General features: G+C 39.9%; 1 protein-coding gene across 4 annotated transcripts in view; it reads right to left on the bottom strand.

Annotated features, from left to right (window-relative positions):
• The window catches only part of fbln2 (fibulin 2), a 29043-nt gene that overhangs the window by 943 nt on the left and 12032 nt on the right, over positions 1-16068 (bottom strand). For 3 of the 4 annotated variants that reach the window (XM_088291924.1, XM_088291926.1, XM_088291923.1), the window contains 13 exons: positions 15601-15730; positions 14398-14599; positions 12758-12976; positions 11957-12067; positions 10565-10666; positions 9443-9574; positions 6430-6567; positions 4635-4769; positions 3271-3399; positions 2137-2262; positions 1666-1782; positions 1443-1571; positions 1193-1316 (listed from right to left, as the gene is read on the bottom strand). In XM_088291924.1, coding sequence (XP_088148050.1) covers positions 1193-1316; positions 1443-1571; positions 1666-1782; positions 2137-2262; positions 3271-3399; positions 4635-4769; positions 6430-6567; positions 9443-9574; positions 10565-10666; positions 11957-12067; positions 12758-12976; positions 14398-14599; positions 15601-15730 — 1794 coding nt within the window. The remainder of the gene's footprint in view (positions 1-1192; positions 1317-1442; positions 1572-1665; positions 1783-2136; positions 2263-3270; positions 3400-4634; positions 4770-6429; positions 6568-9442; positions 9575-10564; positions 10667-11956; positions 12068-12757; positions 12977-14397; positions 14600-15600; positions 15731-16068) is intronic. The other variant, XM_088291925.1, reaches the window with a different exon arrangement.

Below are 16068 nucleotides of genomic sequence, written 5' to 3'. Positions count from 1 at the left end.
CTATAGTTGTAAAAATACAAAAATGACCACTTGCAAAATTCGATAAGCGAAAGCTCAAATCTTAATTTCAATGACAATAAAGCTCAAGTTTTATTGACACTGTCTGGAAATTATTATTTTAGCAAAAGCGATTATTATTGTGATTGTACTTGTCAGTGGTCTAGAAAAGAAAGTGGTGTGTAATATTTTGGTTGCACAACTCTCAGTGTGATGTCGTGTAGTTAGACGTCGCAGAAAAAAAACGACAACCACAATAAAAAAAACACTTTAAGTCACTATTGTTCACAAAGCGCTTCTCTCAGTGGCACAAGAAAAATGATTAACTGTGCATGGCAGGAATTGCTCTGTAATGTGCAAACGGCTAAAGTTATAGCTGGTCTGTGCATGTTTAGAGTTTATTTCCCGTTTGAAAACATCTCACATAAATTACACCGGTCAACAATTTTGGACTCTTTTTTCATTATTTTTTAAAATCAGAGTCGCATGTAAACTCTAAATATTTTTTTCCCACTGATTCTGGAAAAAACTGCCCGTTTTCCTCCAGCACAGTGATGGGCAAACTACGGCCCAGGGGCCACATGCGGCCCGTTAAACGTTTTAAGCCGGTCCGCCGAACTTGGAAAAAAAATAAATTAATTAACCTTGTTAATGTTTTATTTTCTTAATACTGTGGTTTTTCAAAGACGTATAAATTGTTGTAATGCTTTTGTTCACTTTCATTTAAAATTAAATGTATGTTTTTTCTACGATGAGGTGAGGTTACCGAAATACTCCATCCATCTGCTCCTGGTCCGGCCCCTCTGTCAAATTTTAGAACCCATTGTGGCCCGCCACTAAAAAAGTTTGCTTTAGCACGTATGGTTTTCAAGATGATAACTACAAACAAGAATATATAGTCATTCACAATTGAGGTGTTAGGTTCGCCAAAGGTCATCGCTATTAAATTAAAAATTCTTATTGGTCACGCTTTTATAGGTCAAACTAAAAACCCCAAATTAATAGCTCAAAATTTTAACGAGCTAGAAAAAATATTAAGAGATTTTTTTTTTTAAATCATTAACAAAAATACATTTAGAGAAACACATTAAGCCACCTCTGATTAAAATTTGCTGGTGGCCAATGTTATTAATGACCACATTGAAACCTTCCTGAACGGAGGCTTGTGTACGAATCGGATTATTAGGATACTCACGTATCGGACACTTTGCGGTAGTTTGGCGGGCAGCTGAGAGAAAGACAACGGAAGCCCCCCTGGATGTTGTAGCAGGTTTCGGCAAGAGAGCAGTTATGGGCCCCGGTGGCGCACTCGTCAATATCTATAAGACAGAAATTAATCGTACGAGGAAACTGATGTAAATAAATCAAATCACTAAGAAGATCTAATAAATATTTAACGATCCATCTTAATGTAACTGCAAACTCTATATTCTGCATGCTTTCACCTCTGCATGAGCGTCCATTCGGTGACATAGTGTATCCGGATTCCGGACACGTACACTGATAACTGCCAGGAACGTTGACACATTTATAAGTGCACAGATGGCCGATGCTTTGGGAACACTCATCGATATCTGGCAAGCAAGGTGGAGATAAATCATGTCAAAATGATGATGACCACACTGGCATGGCGTGAATATGTTATTTTTGAAAATGAGTTTGGCACACCGTCGCAGGTATGCCCGTCCTCCCGCAGGTAGTAGCCTTGTCTGCAGTAGCACTGGTACGAGCCGTAGATGTTGGCACACTCCTGACTGCACGGGCTAGACAAACACTCGTTCACATCTGGAGATGAAAGATTCAAGCTCATTACTGTCGGAATCTGTCTGATCAAAGCCTTTTCAGTGTTTCTATCCTAACAATAAAGGAGTAATGTTGCTATGAAGCCAATTAGGCTCTTTTTTTGACACACGCTTGAAGGCATAACCTAATACAGTCAACTCTACCGTGTCACCATGTCAATAATGCGCTGTTCACTGGACCAGAAGTAGGAATATGAAAGGTCCAGCCCACAAACACACACAGACATGCTTGCACACCTTAAACCCGCAGAAAAAAAAAAAAAAAGAATACACTGACATGCACCGACATGTACGAACGCATGCACACGCCTACTTTAGCAACCATTAATACACACACCTTCACACTTATTGCCATCGCTGGATAAGTGGAAGCCGGTTGTGCACGAGCACTGATAGGAGCCCGGAGTGTTCTCGCAGGTTTGGGCGCAAAGACGACCCGGGTATTGCCAGCACTCATTTACATCTGAGAAGAAGAAGACCTCAGTTAGGGTGTGTAGACTTTTTGCATTTGCTTGCTATACACGATGCGTGTGAGGAATGCGCTTTATTTTGGAGTCAGCCAGTCTTTACTCAACCGCCTATAAGGTCCCGAGACCAGACAGAGATCAGAGGGTATCCAGTAGCGATAGATAGATTATCGGCCGGGCCGATTATCGGGGCCGATATTTGGCATTTTGCCGATTATCGGCATTGTCCTTTTTTTAACTTTCAAGGCCGATAAAGATAGATCGATCTATCCCCCCCTCTCTCTCTCTCTCCCTCTCTCTGCCATGCTGGTGGCCCTGCCTGCAGAAGCAGATTGACCCGCCCACAGCACCATCTGATTGGTTCCTTGTGCAGTGGTTTGCAGCCAATCAGTACGTGCACTTTTTGTTAGACTTTTAAAACTAAGTTGTCCATTTTCCAAGATCTAAAAAAACCAAAAAACTCTCCCTCTAACATGTAAATCACGAAAGTTGTTTAATAAATATGACCTTAAAGGCATTTAAACTAAGTCAGGTTTAGGAGTTTTTAGTTTTCCAAATGTTTACACCATTTCACTACTTTTTTTCAACGAATGAATATCGACTTCAAATATCGGTTATCGGCCAACATGACGACCAATAATCGGTATTGGCCCTGAAAAAAAGCATATGGGTCTATCACTAGTATCCAGATTTATCTGTTCCTGCTTCCTTCCTTTAGAATGACCTCCCGTTAAACATTAAACAAGCCCCTTCTCTGTCCATCTTCCAAACTCATATTAAACATTTTAAAACACATAAATCGCTGTTTTACTGTTGGTACTTCATTTATTGCTTTGTCCTCTTTTTGTACATCACTTTGTATGCGGATGTGGTTGCTTTGTAAGTGCGCTATGAATAAAGTTGAGTTGAGCTCAAACAGCACAACTGAATAACAAACAGTGGCTTTTTGCATAAGCGAACAGCTGAGGAATAGCGGTCGAAATTAAAAAACGATACCGACATACCCACACACATGCGTCTGAAGGAGTCGTACTGATAGCCAGTCTGACATTCACAGCGATAGGATCCGGCAAGGTTGTGGCACAGCTGGCCCTCGCCGCATCGATGGGCACCGCTCTGACACTCATCCACATCTACAAGACACACAGGGACGTTCAAGATTGGAACATGTGATTCACTCATTTCCTGCCATTGACGGCTAAAGACACAAGAAATTTGCAGCACATGTTTGAGTGCGTACTTGAGAAGTCTAATTCGGTGGTTTGAGACTGTCTTCATGAGGTTAAACAGAATCAATGTTTTCTTTTTGGGGCTCACGTGCACAGTTTTTTTTTTAATCTGACGGACTGTTAATAAAGTACAGCTGCTCGTACCACCGCCCGGGTCATATTTGGGAACTCTGTACTCGTCATTGGCCGGGCTCCAGCGCAGGATGAGGGCTGGCTTACTGGCACGAATCAGGTCCACCCTCTTAAACGGACTATTTTTAGGAAGATGATCTTATTCTCCTCACAGATATGTTATTGAAATATCTGGTTTCTGTTTTAATTTGTGAAGTGAAGTGTATAATATGTTTTATTTACCACCATCTGAAAAAAGTTCTTCCTTTTTATTGCTCATAAGCTGAATTGAAAGGTCCGCCTGGTACAGTAGGTTCATGTTCCTTGTCAGTGAGTCCAATATTAATCTTATTTTATTTTCATTATTTTCTTCATTTTTTTTTTTTTAAAGAACGAGCCCTTTTGCTTTGAAATGCGTGGACACGATCTGTTAGCAGTCTGAATCCCGTGTTCCGAAGCAACTTCTCCACTAAAAATTGTCGTCTTCAAATATGCACACAATATTATTTTGTTAGAACAATAACAGCTGACAAACAACAATTAAAAAAATATTAAAAAATATTTTCTTGGCAAATTCTTTACCGAACATTTATCGACATAACTGTTGCGGTTTAAATAACTTCAGGGTACTCACTATAACACTTGGAACATTCGCAATTTTCTTTTCTTTTTTGTTATCTTAATAGTTTTCCATACATTTGTCGTGATTATTTTTAATTTACAATTTTAACGATAATGATTGACCAGCGTGACGTAATTTTTTTCCCTGTCGTTTGATCTAAGTTTTAACATCTTCATTGAAGAGGACTCACACGTAATTAACACCGAATGTGATTGTGTGACTCCATTTTGGCTATATTCGGTTACAAAAATATATGGCTTTCCAATTTTGCAAGATAGTGGATCTCTCTCTCTCTCTCTCTCTCTCTCTCGCACTCTCACTCACTCACTCACTCACTCACACTCACTACTTATTTTTTAAATGCCCTTCTGGATGAGAGACATTAAAGTCGTGCCTCAAATCTTACCAACACAACTGGTTCCATCGGGACTAGCGTGATAGCCACGGCTGCATACCATTTTCCTCTGGCACACGTAGGACCCCACTGTGTTGATGCAGTTAAAGCCTGAACTACATGGCTCAGTGTGACACTCATCAGTATCTAGCACAGAAAAACACAAAGCGATAGCGGTGAGCAGACAGGGCCACGGAAGCAGCGGGACATCACTGGAACCGCGTTGAGATATCAAGGCAAACACATCACACGGTTGCAACGCTTCGGAGAAATGAACAGCGTGTCGGATTTTCTCCATATTTCAGAGCATTTCTTCAACTTCTTTTACAGTGGCGTCGGCTGCCTCGACTTGCCCCAGTTCCTGCCCCTTGGGGCTAATTCCACAGCATCAGTTTGTACTTGGAAAGGACACAGGATTGCCTTTTATCCGCCCCCACTGAAGCCCCCCCGACAGCAGCCTCTCTGATCTCCTGCCTGTGTGGCATTTAACCCTCGTGTCCCTGCTGCCTGCAACTCACTCACCTGTGTGACACACCATGCCGTCATCAAGGGCTGCATGGGAGTCACCTGCTGGTAAAGGACGCGCATGACTAGACTGATCTGGGTTTCAAACAAAAAAAAAAAAAATCCTTTTGCTAATAATCATTCAACATAGTTTTTTATGATTTATTCTTGGAATAAGCAATGTTGATTACAAGTGTAGGTTATTTACTATTCACATCGCAATATAAATACAGGGTAGGCGTATTTTCCAGAGGTAGGGCTAAGCCGTGTGTGCAAGTCACAAGTAGCAAATTTTAACCGTTAAGTTGGTGAGCAAAAACGGTAGCGTTAATGTAGCTTATATAGCGCTATATGTCATCGTTGTTGTCGCTTATCTTTGAGCTGCAAATCTTATATGCTGTCATTCTCTTAGCCCTGATCAGGCATGGGCAAATGTTTTGATTGGTGGGCCACAATGGGTTCTAAAATTTGACAGAGGGGCCGTACCAGGAGCAGATGGGTGTTGTGTTTTGGTAACCTCACCTCATGGGAGAAAAAAAATACATTTCATTCTAAATGAAAGTGAACAAAAGCGTCTATGAAAAACCACAGTATTAAGAAAATAAAACATTAACAAGGTTTCTTCTTTTTTTTTTTTCATGTTCGGCGGGCCGGATTGAAACGTTTAACGGGCCGCATGTGGCCCCTGCGCCGTAGTTTGCCCACGCCTAGTCTAGATGCTATCAAAAAATGATTTTTTTATTTCTTTTTATCTCCAGATCTTCCTCTGTCCCACTTGATTTGTCTTTAGTTTTTAGTAGTAATGAAACTTTTAGCGAGGAATTATAGCTTCAGAGCAATTAGGTATTAGATGTTCTTTTCAACAAGATCATTAATTTTTAAAATACAAAAACAAAAGATTCACCCAGATACAGGTTAGGGGGCGGTCGAGTTGCCATTTTCTGTCGACTGAAATGATAATTTTCTTCCACTCCGTTTGTCCTGCTCAGCTTCTGCTAAACAGTAAAATATTTGTGTGTATGAACCAGGAAAACTGCTTAATCCTTTATTGTGTACAAACAACAAGATTTTGTAGTTACAAAAGGCGTCTCGGTCAGATGTGATACTTTCTCTACTAGGAAGGTCAAAGCAAATCGATTCCTTCTGAAAATGGCAGGAGGGACATTTACGGCCGGTCAGTTACAGTAATTCCTGTTTTTTGTGTGTGGTTCTTTGTGAATGACTCAACAAAATTATTTGAGTTCCTGCCTTGCGTTTGAGCCAAAGGCTGAATTGGATGGTGAATAAGAAAGATTCCTCCTACCTATACAGTTGCCTTGTGCGTCCTGTTCAAATCCAGCAGAGCAACGAGGTTTGAGGTTGCACCTGAACGAGCCTTCTGTATTTACGCACTCATATCCGGGCATACAGTCATGACTCCCTTCCAGACACTCATTAACATCTGCAAAAGAAAGTAAAACACCAGGGCTGATTAAAGCGTGTCCGTGATTAACTGCAAAAAGAGCACAGATCAAACATAATCAGTTTCAGTCAAGTAATCTTTTGTACGCAATTCCAACCAGCAACCACTATGCCATGGTAATTAGTGTGCTGGGAGAGATAATCAGGTGTGCTGCGGGGAATTATCCAGTCCAAACCAAATTTAATGGTTTGAAAATGATTATGTATTTAGTGCAAATAAAATGTCTTTGTTCTCATATCTATGCCAGCCACGTACAGTGACAATCTGAACAAAACGCTCTTCAACTACGACTACAACAAAAAGGCATAATTAACCTTTGTATCCGTCATCATTTAACTATACAGAATAAAATTTTTATTCGTCTTTTCCTGTTTTTCTGGCTTGGCTCAATAAAAGTGGGGAAATCGATCTAATTAATGCGACAAATGTTGTTTATGGTGCTGACAACATAACGCGTGTAACGCCATAGGCCACCACTAGATGGCACTGCGGTGTAATGGAGAGACGAAAACGTCTCTTGTAAGGCAAGTTCTTCTTGCATCTTAGTCTTATAGCTGCCGGGTAACTTTAATGAGTAACGTATAGAAATCTTGTGCTTATCATCCATCACTGACTAAATGATGCAGTTCTCATTTTTAACGATAGAAATTACTCAGTAATCACATGCCTTCTGCGATACTTTTGAATGCACATCTGTCTACTCGGGCAGAAACCGGTTGTATATGCCTCAAGAGTCTTCTCAACACCTGCCTTCCAAGGGATTTACCTCATGTCAATCAAACGGCATCTGTTGCCACAGTAAGACCCAACACTTGAGGGGAATCACTATCTCAAGGAATTACAAATTATGGGGAGTGCAAGAGTGAATAATGCATCAGAGTCGAGTAGTTTCAAACAATGCCAGATGGAGTTTGCCGCTGTAATTGCAGCACTGAATCTGATGCTGACTGAGACAAGGGAGAAAGAAGACATGGAGCAGGAAAAAAAACGTGAGACTGGTGGTGACCTCGCTAACAATGAAGGCAATCAGGGAATGAGTATGGTCCCTTAAACCCGAGGCGTTTTATTAAAATGTACACAACAATTATGTCATGTGTAGCCGAAATAATTGTAGCCCACTGTGAATAATCATTCCTAACGATGTTGGCGAGAAATTTGGTTGTTTCTATCTTATGGAGTCGAAATTAACTGGCACAGGCGATAAAGCCCTAATTAAAGAAAACAAGGGAGAAGTGGATGATATTGTTCCATTTTTTTTTATGCGTCCCCATGGTACGCATTCCTTCTACAGTTTCTCCTGTATTAATGACAGACAGAAAATGAACTTAATCTGGCTAATAATTTGAATTTCACACCCAGCAATTTAGAAAGTGAGATTTTTCTGTACTAAATAGAGGGATTTAATGTTGAAATAAAAGAAATGTATTCTGAATGGACAAATGTGCGACAATAGACGACCATGGGATGAGATTTAGTGCTGCTAAATATTTGATTCTAAAGTTATTCAGAAATACATCTATTATTCAATAGTAATGCAGTGGCAACAATTTTTTTGGGGCGTCACGACATGAGAATAATTGTTTTTATTTCTGACACATTTGTTGTTTGAAGATCTCTGTATTTGGAGGAACTGCTCAGTTTAGCTCATTGTTGGTTGAAAGTGACATTGCCAGAATGCATTTTGTCTTGCTTTGTAGAGTGGTTAACAAAAATTGCAAGCTCACCAACGACGGGGATTGTGCTTGGTTTAAAAAAAAAACTGGCTCAAGACCCACCTTTGTAATTTAGCTTCTTACTATTTATTAAATAATTATTCGTAATTTTTTTGGGTCTATTTTACGACTTCAGGATCTTGGCTCATTACATTGCGCTCTTACCTTTAATTTGTGTTGATTTGCACATGTGTGTTTGTGTCCTTGTGGGTGGTGCAGTGGCGAGGGTTTTTAATTGTGTGAAGCACTTTGAGTTGCATTCTTATGTCGGGAATGAGTTCTATAAATAAAGTTTGATTGACAGAGGTCTCGTAATTGACTGACAATCGACAATTGCTAGTTGCATCTTTACATCGGCCGGAGTAAGTTCGTACTTATCATAGAAAATTGTCGGGTGTAGTTAATTAATTAATTAGCGTGGTGTTTTTACACTGCGCCATTGTCGCAAAAAAAAAAAAAAAGGAATTGGTGCATTTCCCCAAAGCACCACGCGAGTACGACGATTACTGATGCAAGGTTGGCACAATCGATTAAATATAAATAATTTAATGTCCACTGTCGATTTTTTTTCAACAGTGACATGACAAAATCGTTCCGCTATGTCGTCTCAGCGCAAACGAAGAGTTGATGGCCTAAATGACTGCTGCGTTGAGCCTCGCTATTTAATACAGTTTCTTCTTAAATGCTCTTTGTGCTTGATTGAACATTCTTTACATTTACAAAGAGCACAAGATTAGCGAAGTCTCCTTTGATTGACTCCACAGAGAGCCTGCAGAGGGAAGCAGCACTTGCAGCACGTCTAATAATCATCTACAAGAGCACTTGCTGCCGCTTTATGAATGAGACCTCTGCACAGGACAAATTTATGGTGCATGGAAGTAATGAGACATATTGCTGCAGCTCAACATGAGGCACTTCCCCTACATAGAAATGCACAGCAGAGATGAAACTGGAAGCAAATTCCAAAGGGAGCTGGAATGACATGTTTTAGTGTTTACTTTTTGGGTCTATGGTCTCACAATTAGTTTGAATATGTCCTCCTCAAGGTTGTTTCGTTCAATCTGTGAATTCAACATGTGCCTCACTTGATACTATTTTGCAGGGTGCTAATAAAACTAAGAACAAATAAAAGGGTGGCACACCTCCACAAATGTCTCCATTGATTTGGTATCCCGGGGGACAGGTGATGAGTCTTTGGCAGACATAGCTCCCTGCAGCATTCATGCAGCGTTCATTCAACTGGCAGGCATGCACTGACAAACACTCATTAATATCTGCAAAAGAAGAAGATGAGCACAGGAGAAACGTGTCGCTGTGAGGAAAGACAATCCACTGAGAAAAGAGGGGTGGTTAATATTTTGGGATTTGTCTGTGTATGTGCGGTCGGCAGCTAAATGAGGGACATTGAAGAGAAATTCTCTGGGCTACGTGCGGAAACATTTCACTTCAGCAAGAGGAATGCCATAAAAGCAGTTGGTCAGATGCTAATGTGGCCGATAGAAAATAATTTCAGGGAGGACATAAAAAAAAAAATAGTGCTGTCAAGAGATTAATTTTTGTAACTAATTAATCACAAAAAAATTCCATGATTAATCGGATTAATCACAGTTTTCAACTACTATTTTTCGCGAAGCTTATAACAGATATTTACTTGAATAATATCTTGGAATTGATGCAAAATCACCAAAATATGAAGTATATTTAATTCGAAGGCTGTTCTAATAGTGTTCTTTGATTCTTGAATTTGATCTAAATGGAGACATCTTTGCAGGCATTTTTCTCCGAAACATTTCTCAAAACTGCCCACAAGCGCCACACTCCAGCAGTGTTGGTTTGCAAGGCTAATATGTCACAATATTTGTAAAGTATGCAAATCATTTTTGAAGTAAACCAAACTGAGTTCAAATATTTAACTGAGTTAAAAATTTTTGAATTAATCACCTGAGTTAACGCTTTAATTTTGACAGCTCTAAAAAAAAAAAAAAAATTGAATCAGTATTATTTGTCTGTTTCATAGTGTGTTGCTGCCAGGAGCAAAAGAGATTAAAACTGTATCTCCTCTGCGCATCTTGAGATGTCTTGAGATGCTGATGAGCTAAATCAGCACCAAGCATTCCAAGAATCTTGATTCAAAGGGAGCCAAACTATTCCTAAATTGAGAGCTGAAATTCCACATCACATTGTTCTGTAATTGTAGACGCAACCTCCATACGAGACCCCAGTTAGCTGTGGGAAAAATCTTCCCAGTGTTATATGTGCCTCGCCTTCACAGGATTGTTCATCAGCCATGAGGGAGAAGCCTGGGAAACAAGAGCAGCGTGGCCTTCCGCCCTCCGGGATGCAACGTTGGTCACAGGGGCCGTTTCCTGCAAATATTAGAGGGAGATCACGTGAAATGGAACACGGAACCTAGCACACCTCTGCAGCAAACAGAACTTTCTATTTGCATTCTCCCCTGTTGTTCAATTTTCACGGCAAAGCTATACAGGTCAAATTGCATTGCCTCAAACTCATTGTCATGTTCAAGAGAAACAAAATGAGTTTTTTTTTTTTAGCAAAGTTAGAGAGCCTAGAACAGGGGTACCTAAACTTTTACCTTCATACAAAATAAATTGAAGGATGCAAGGGCCACTTTGACATTGTCAGACTTCATAAAACACGCAAAAAAATCAAGCTATTATGTATTCTAATTGTTTTTAGCTGGGTTTTAGTTATTTTAAGACCTATTAAAAATGATAAGGCAATCAGTTTGGGATTTTTCATGATCTTGGGGAGGTCCACATCCCGGTATCCCACTAAAATAGATCCATGCCTGCTCTGAGCAGATCTCTTAAAACTCATTCACTCCCATTGACGGGTATATACGTCAAAAAGTCCATTCATTTTTACCTATGCTGGCAGTGAATGATTTGAGCAGAAGTAATCGGTAAGAAGATGATCATTTTTAAATCATTAATTTGATATGTTCACTTATCAGACCTGAACAGACAGCAGAAAGTGGAGAAAAAAATGTTTTCATTTAAATATCTTAAAGGGACAGTGTGTCGAATTTAGCAGAAAGGTGGCGGCAAGACTTGTCGCTACTGATGTATTGTAATTAGCGGTTAGTATATCAGCACTAAATAAAATGTATGTTGATGTCACAGAACATATTTTATATGATATATATTTCTTATTGAAATTAATAGTGTTTTTTTTTTTAATGACTTAACTTTGAAAAATTCACTCTGCACACTGTCCCTTTAATTTATGAGGCATCATAAAGAGGTATGTTATTCATATTTTGGTTGTAAATAGTTTCTTTGCATATTAAGTCAAATTTATTAGTCCTAGTTAGGTGCGTGTGGGGTATATTTGTCGCAACCACCCAACTTTTTTAACACCCGTACCCAATAGGGTCAAAAATATTTTTTGATATACGCTGAGGGCCGCTGGAAATTGGCCAGCAAATGACCTCGGGCCCGCAGTTTGGCCACCCCAAGCCTAGCACATCCAACTTCAACCTTTACAATCGAACAAGCATGTCTAACCACCAGCATTTCTTCCCGCCATTTGAAATGACATCATGATGGACACTTAAGTGTTGCACATGGACATACAAGTGACTGAAAGTGCTCAGACATGACGCTTCCTTTCCCCTCATAAAGCTCTCTAACCTTCACAGGGGTTGACTGGCACCACAGCCTGGGTGGGTGGCGTCAAAAAGGTGGTAGGCTCCACCCCCTGCCTGTCATCCTCCTTCAGCGTGTTCTCCTCATCCACCGTCTCTGCGGAAACATGAATAATCTCATCACAAGCACAAGGGATTACACTATAATCAAGAAGTCTGCCTTGCCTACCACTGCCTTAGTTAAAGGCTTACACCTATTTCAGCTTTTCCATTTGAGGATAAGATGCTGGCAGCCATAGGAAAATTTGTCATAGCAGTGAAGGTGCGGCAGGAAAAAGCATCGCCTTCAGACAAACATTTGCCTTTATTGGCGAGCTTCATCCTGGACTGTAATTTTGCATCCTGTCAAGACAGGTTTGTGTTGGCGAAAGTCTTGTTGATCGAGTCTGCCTCGCTGAAGCCAAGCCGTAGAACGTTATCTGCAAATACCTCCCATACTGGACATGTGAGCCGGGCGCCTGTTTTCAGTTTGCGCACGTTTTTTCCGACCAGTGAAAATATTTGTCATCAAAGACTGCAAAGCTTTTTGTCAGCCAAAGAGCTGTGATTTGTGAAGAAGGCCTGTCAGTCCAGGAAAGGGATGTTAGCATGTGATTTGCTATTATTAGGTGGTATCGGGACTCGCAGACAGGAAGGAACTCAAATGAGACCGAGAAAATAACACGCTGCGGGCATATAAGAAAAAATGACATTAAATGTTGACTGTAAATCATATTTGATAGCGGAGACACTTTTCCTGCTCATGTGCTTCACTGGAAATGTCTGCTAGCACCACATAAAGTTTTACCTTGCGCACAAGCGAAAGCATCCTCTTGCAGCACGTATCCTGGGAAGCACTCGCAGCGGAAAGAGCCTGGTGTGTTTACACATCTGTGCTGGCAGATGTTGCCCTCGTAGATCAAGCACTCGTCCATGTCCTCCACCTCAACAGGCGCCTCCACCGCATTCTCGCCGTGTCGCTCTTCTCCGATAGAGAAGGCCTCATTTGGATAAAGGCTGTCAGACACTGTAGGTACAACACAGTTTTTACACACAAATAGCAGCATAATGCCCAACGCAGACACATTTACATCTGAAGAACACACGCCCCCTGAGAATAGGATTTTAAACAATTAATGTACATTATAATTGTTAAGTTTGCCAGGGCAAGTGAAGTCGAGATCAGGGGGGGGGGGGGGACTTTTTGATTGGTGGGCCACAATGGGTTCTAAAATTTGACAGAGGGGCCGGACCAGGAGCAGATGGATGGAGTGTTTTGGTTACCTCACCTCATCAGAGAAAAAAAAAATACCTTTAATTTTAAATGAAAATTAACAAAAGCATTACAACAAAATATATATTTAATACCAGAGTATTTCGAAAATAAAATATTAATAAGGTTCATTTATTTTTTCAAGTTTGGCGGGCCGGATTAAAATGTTTAATGGGCCGCATGTGGCCCCCGGGCCGTAGTTTGCCCATGCCTGATCAAAATGGACTTTTTTTTTTTAAATATAAAATAACAACTAACGGGCTGTGTTAAGTGAAATCAATATAGAAACTTTCTTTCGTCAAATAAAAATAATTACTCTATGTTAATAAAAAAAAAAAACATTTGTCTTTATGTTTACTAAAAAAAAAAATCATAAATGTTACTGATAAAAATATACTGCAAATGAAATTCAGGCAAACCCGGTTTGCAATTTTGTTTTGTAATTGTCTGCATCTGTTCAATGTAACTAATAAAGTAACTTTAGTAAAATTTAGTTGCTTTAAAAATCAATTAATCAGTAACTTTAATAAATTCATTTTGAAGGCAAGTAATCAGCATCTCTAATAAGTTACTTTCAAAATCAAGTAATCAGTTAAATAACTAAGATATTTATTCAAGTTAACCGTAGCAACACTGCTGCTAACGCATACATTTCTATTTTTTGTGCAGCCATTCATAAATATGCACAGTCCTTTTCATATCAAAAATTCCAAAAACAAAAAATGATGTCTTGTCATCCTCCTATATACAAGCAAATATTGCATTTTTAATCTATAGGCACCAGGGCATCATTTATTAACAGACAGAATAATCCTTTACAACTATTTGGATTTCAAACTAAGTGAGTTTTCAAACTTGAAACAATAAACAACACCAAGACAAAACTTGGAAGAGCAAAGCAGAGAACTAAAGAAGATACAGCACTTAATCTTTTGGAATTAACCAAGCTTGCTGGACAGGAGGATTGCACTTTGTTCTTGGAGGCCATTACACCATTTTTCACCCATGCGGGGCGACCTGCTTCTTTTAAATGCCAAGAAAACAAATTAGCTGTGGTCAGAGGCAGTACTTGTTCCCGGCAGTGCATCGATTGAATGTTTTGACCACATGGAATGAGGCATATGATGTGATTTTTTTTTTTTTGTGTGTGTGATGTCTGCATTTCCTGTCCTTACCTTTTTTCGGGGGTGAAGTGGCACTGAGAGCGGGCTTCTCTTTCACAGCATGCCAGCTGTCGTCACCCTTGTCCCATGTGTCCACCCCCTCACAGCATAAGAGGAAAACGTGTCTGCAGGGGAGGCCCATGTATCGGTGGGCTTTACACTCGTGACCCTCCGTGCGGAACTTCAGCCCCAGAGAGCAGCAGTCACAGCACTCCTGAGGGGTCACAGTCAGTCACGACATGTTCAGTATGTTCAAAGTATGTGCAGTATCTGTTTCTTTGCTGCATATTGAAAATGTTTTGGTGTTTTGTGGAGCTACAGTAGATCAGCTGCAGGTCAAATTTGGGCTTCTCTAAAAAATAAATAGCTTTCTATTTGCTTTAGAAATAATCCCTGGAACAAACTTCTTTTTTTTTTTTTTTTACCTCTCTGACTAAAAACATTTTTTTATTCAATTATTGTCATTCGTGTGATTGCTGCAAAACTATGTACAGACATTCAGGCAGTTCAACAATCAAGTTGGGAAATGAAGAACTCCGTTTGTTCTCTTAAGACTTCATCTCACGTATCCTTCTGGAAACCGAAATTGCTTGGGGAAAATGCAGATAACTGAAAAGACTTTGACTTAAAACATTTCAGCCAAAAAATAAATAAACAATTGATTTCATTAACCCATTAAGAGGAATACAATACAACGGAGGAATTCTGATAAAAGTGGCAAATGGTGATTTGAAAGCGATAAACGTGAAAGTAGACGCCCCTCTGCTGGTACGTTATTGAAATAGGGAATAATAAAATAATAAAAATCCAAATGAATAAAAATCCAAAGTCTCCTGCTATGTTACCAAGCTAAATTATTCCATCCATTTCCTGAACATGGTTCTGTAATTACAAAAAGGTCAATTGTTCCACAAGGCTCCTTTGAAGATAGCAAAGCTTGTAAGTCAGTCCGAATCTTCAGCAGTAATTGACTCTCAGTCATTTGTCTAAATTAAATAAGGCAATTGACCAAGGACTTGAACTACTGCCATAATCATCAGAGGAGAGGCCAGGATTTAAGACACTGACTTTATAGCATCAATTCTTCTGTGACTAATGCAATTGTCGATTGCTAATTTGGACCGAATTGACCCGAACTTGTAAATTTACATTTTGATTTTGAACCCAGTGAACTGTGTTTGCCCTCTGCTGCTGCATCAGGCCAAAGCGACTTACCTTGTAGGAACTGAGCCCACACGTATCACTGGCATCCTCCACACACATATCGCCGTCTCTGGCTGCACTGATTCCTGCCAGACATTGGCTTTCTCTCAGAGAGCCGAGGCAGCACTGCTGTTGAGACGTCCTGGCAGAAAGAAAAAGCACATAGAAGAAAAGGGACATGCAAAGGGAGGATGAGGCCTTGCAATAACGCGTGGGCTGCCCATTCTTTCTACAGGCGCTGCTCAAATATAGTTGACTGAGGAGCTTAAGAAGTTCTTTTTAAGCAAAGTGTGTCTCCAGTGGGTTGAAATGAAAATCCTACAGACACTAGCGGGAATGCAGATCGTGATCCTGATCAAAAGTTTGCTTTAATCACTTCACTCTCTGGTTAGGGTAATTATTCCGCACTCATTTTGTTTTCAAAAACATTATGTTACAAAATTAGCTACACTCTAAAATAGGGGTGGGAAAATGTTCGAT

The sequence above is a fragment of the Idiotropiscis lumnitzeri genome, chromosome 3 (assembly GCF_059441095.1).
Source record: "Idiotropiscis lumnitzeri isolate Australia: NSW breed Sydney's pygmy pipehorse chromosome 3, RoL_Ilum_1.0, whole genome shotgun sequence".
Classification (NCBI taxonomy): Eukaryota; Metazoa; Chordata; class Actinopteri; order Syngnathiformes; family Syngnathidae; genus Idiotropiscis; species Idiotropiscis lumnitzeri.
Note: the sequence above shows the minus strand (reverse complement) of the source record. Positions and strands in the feature narration are given on the sequence as shown.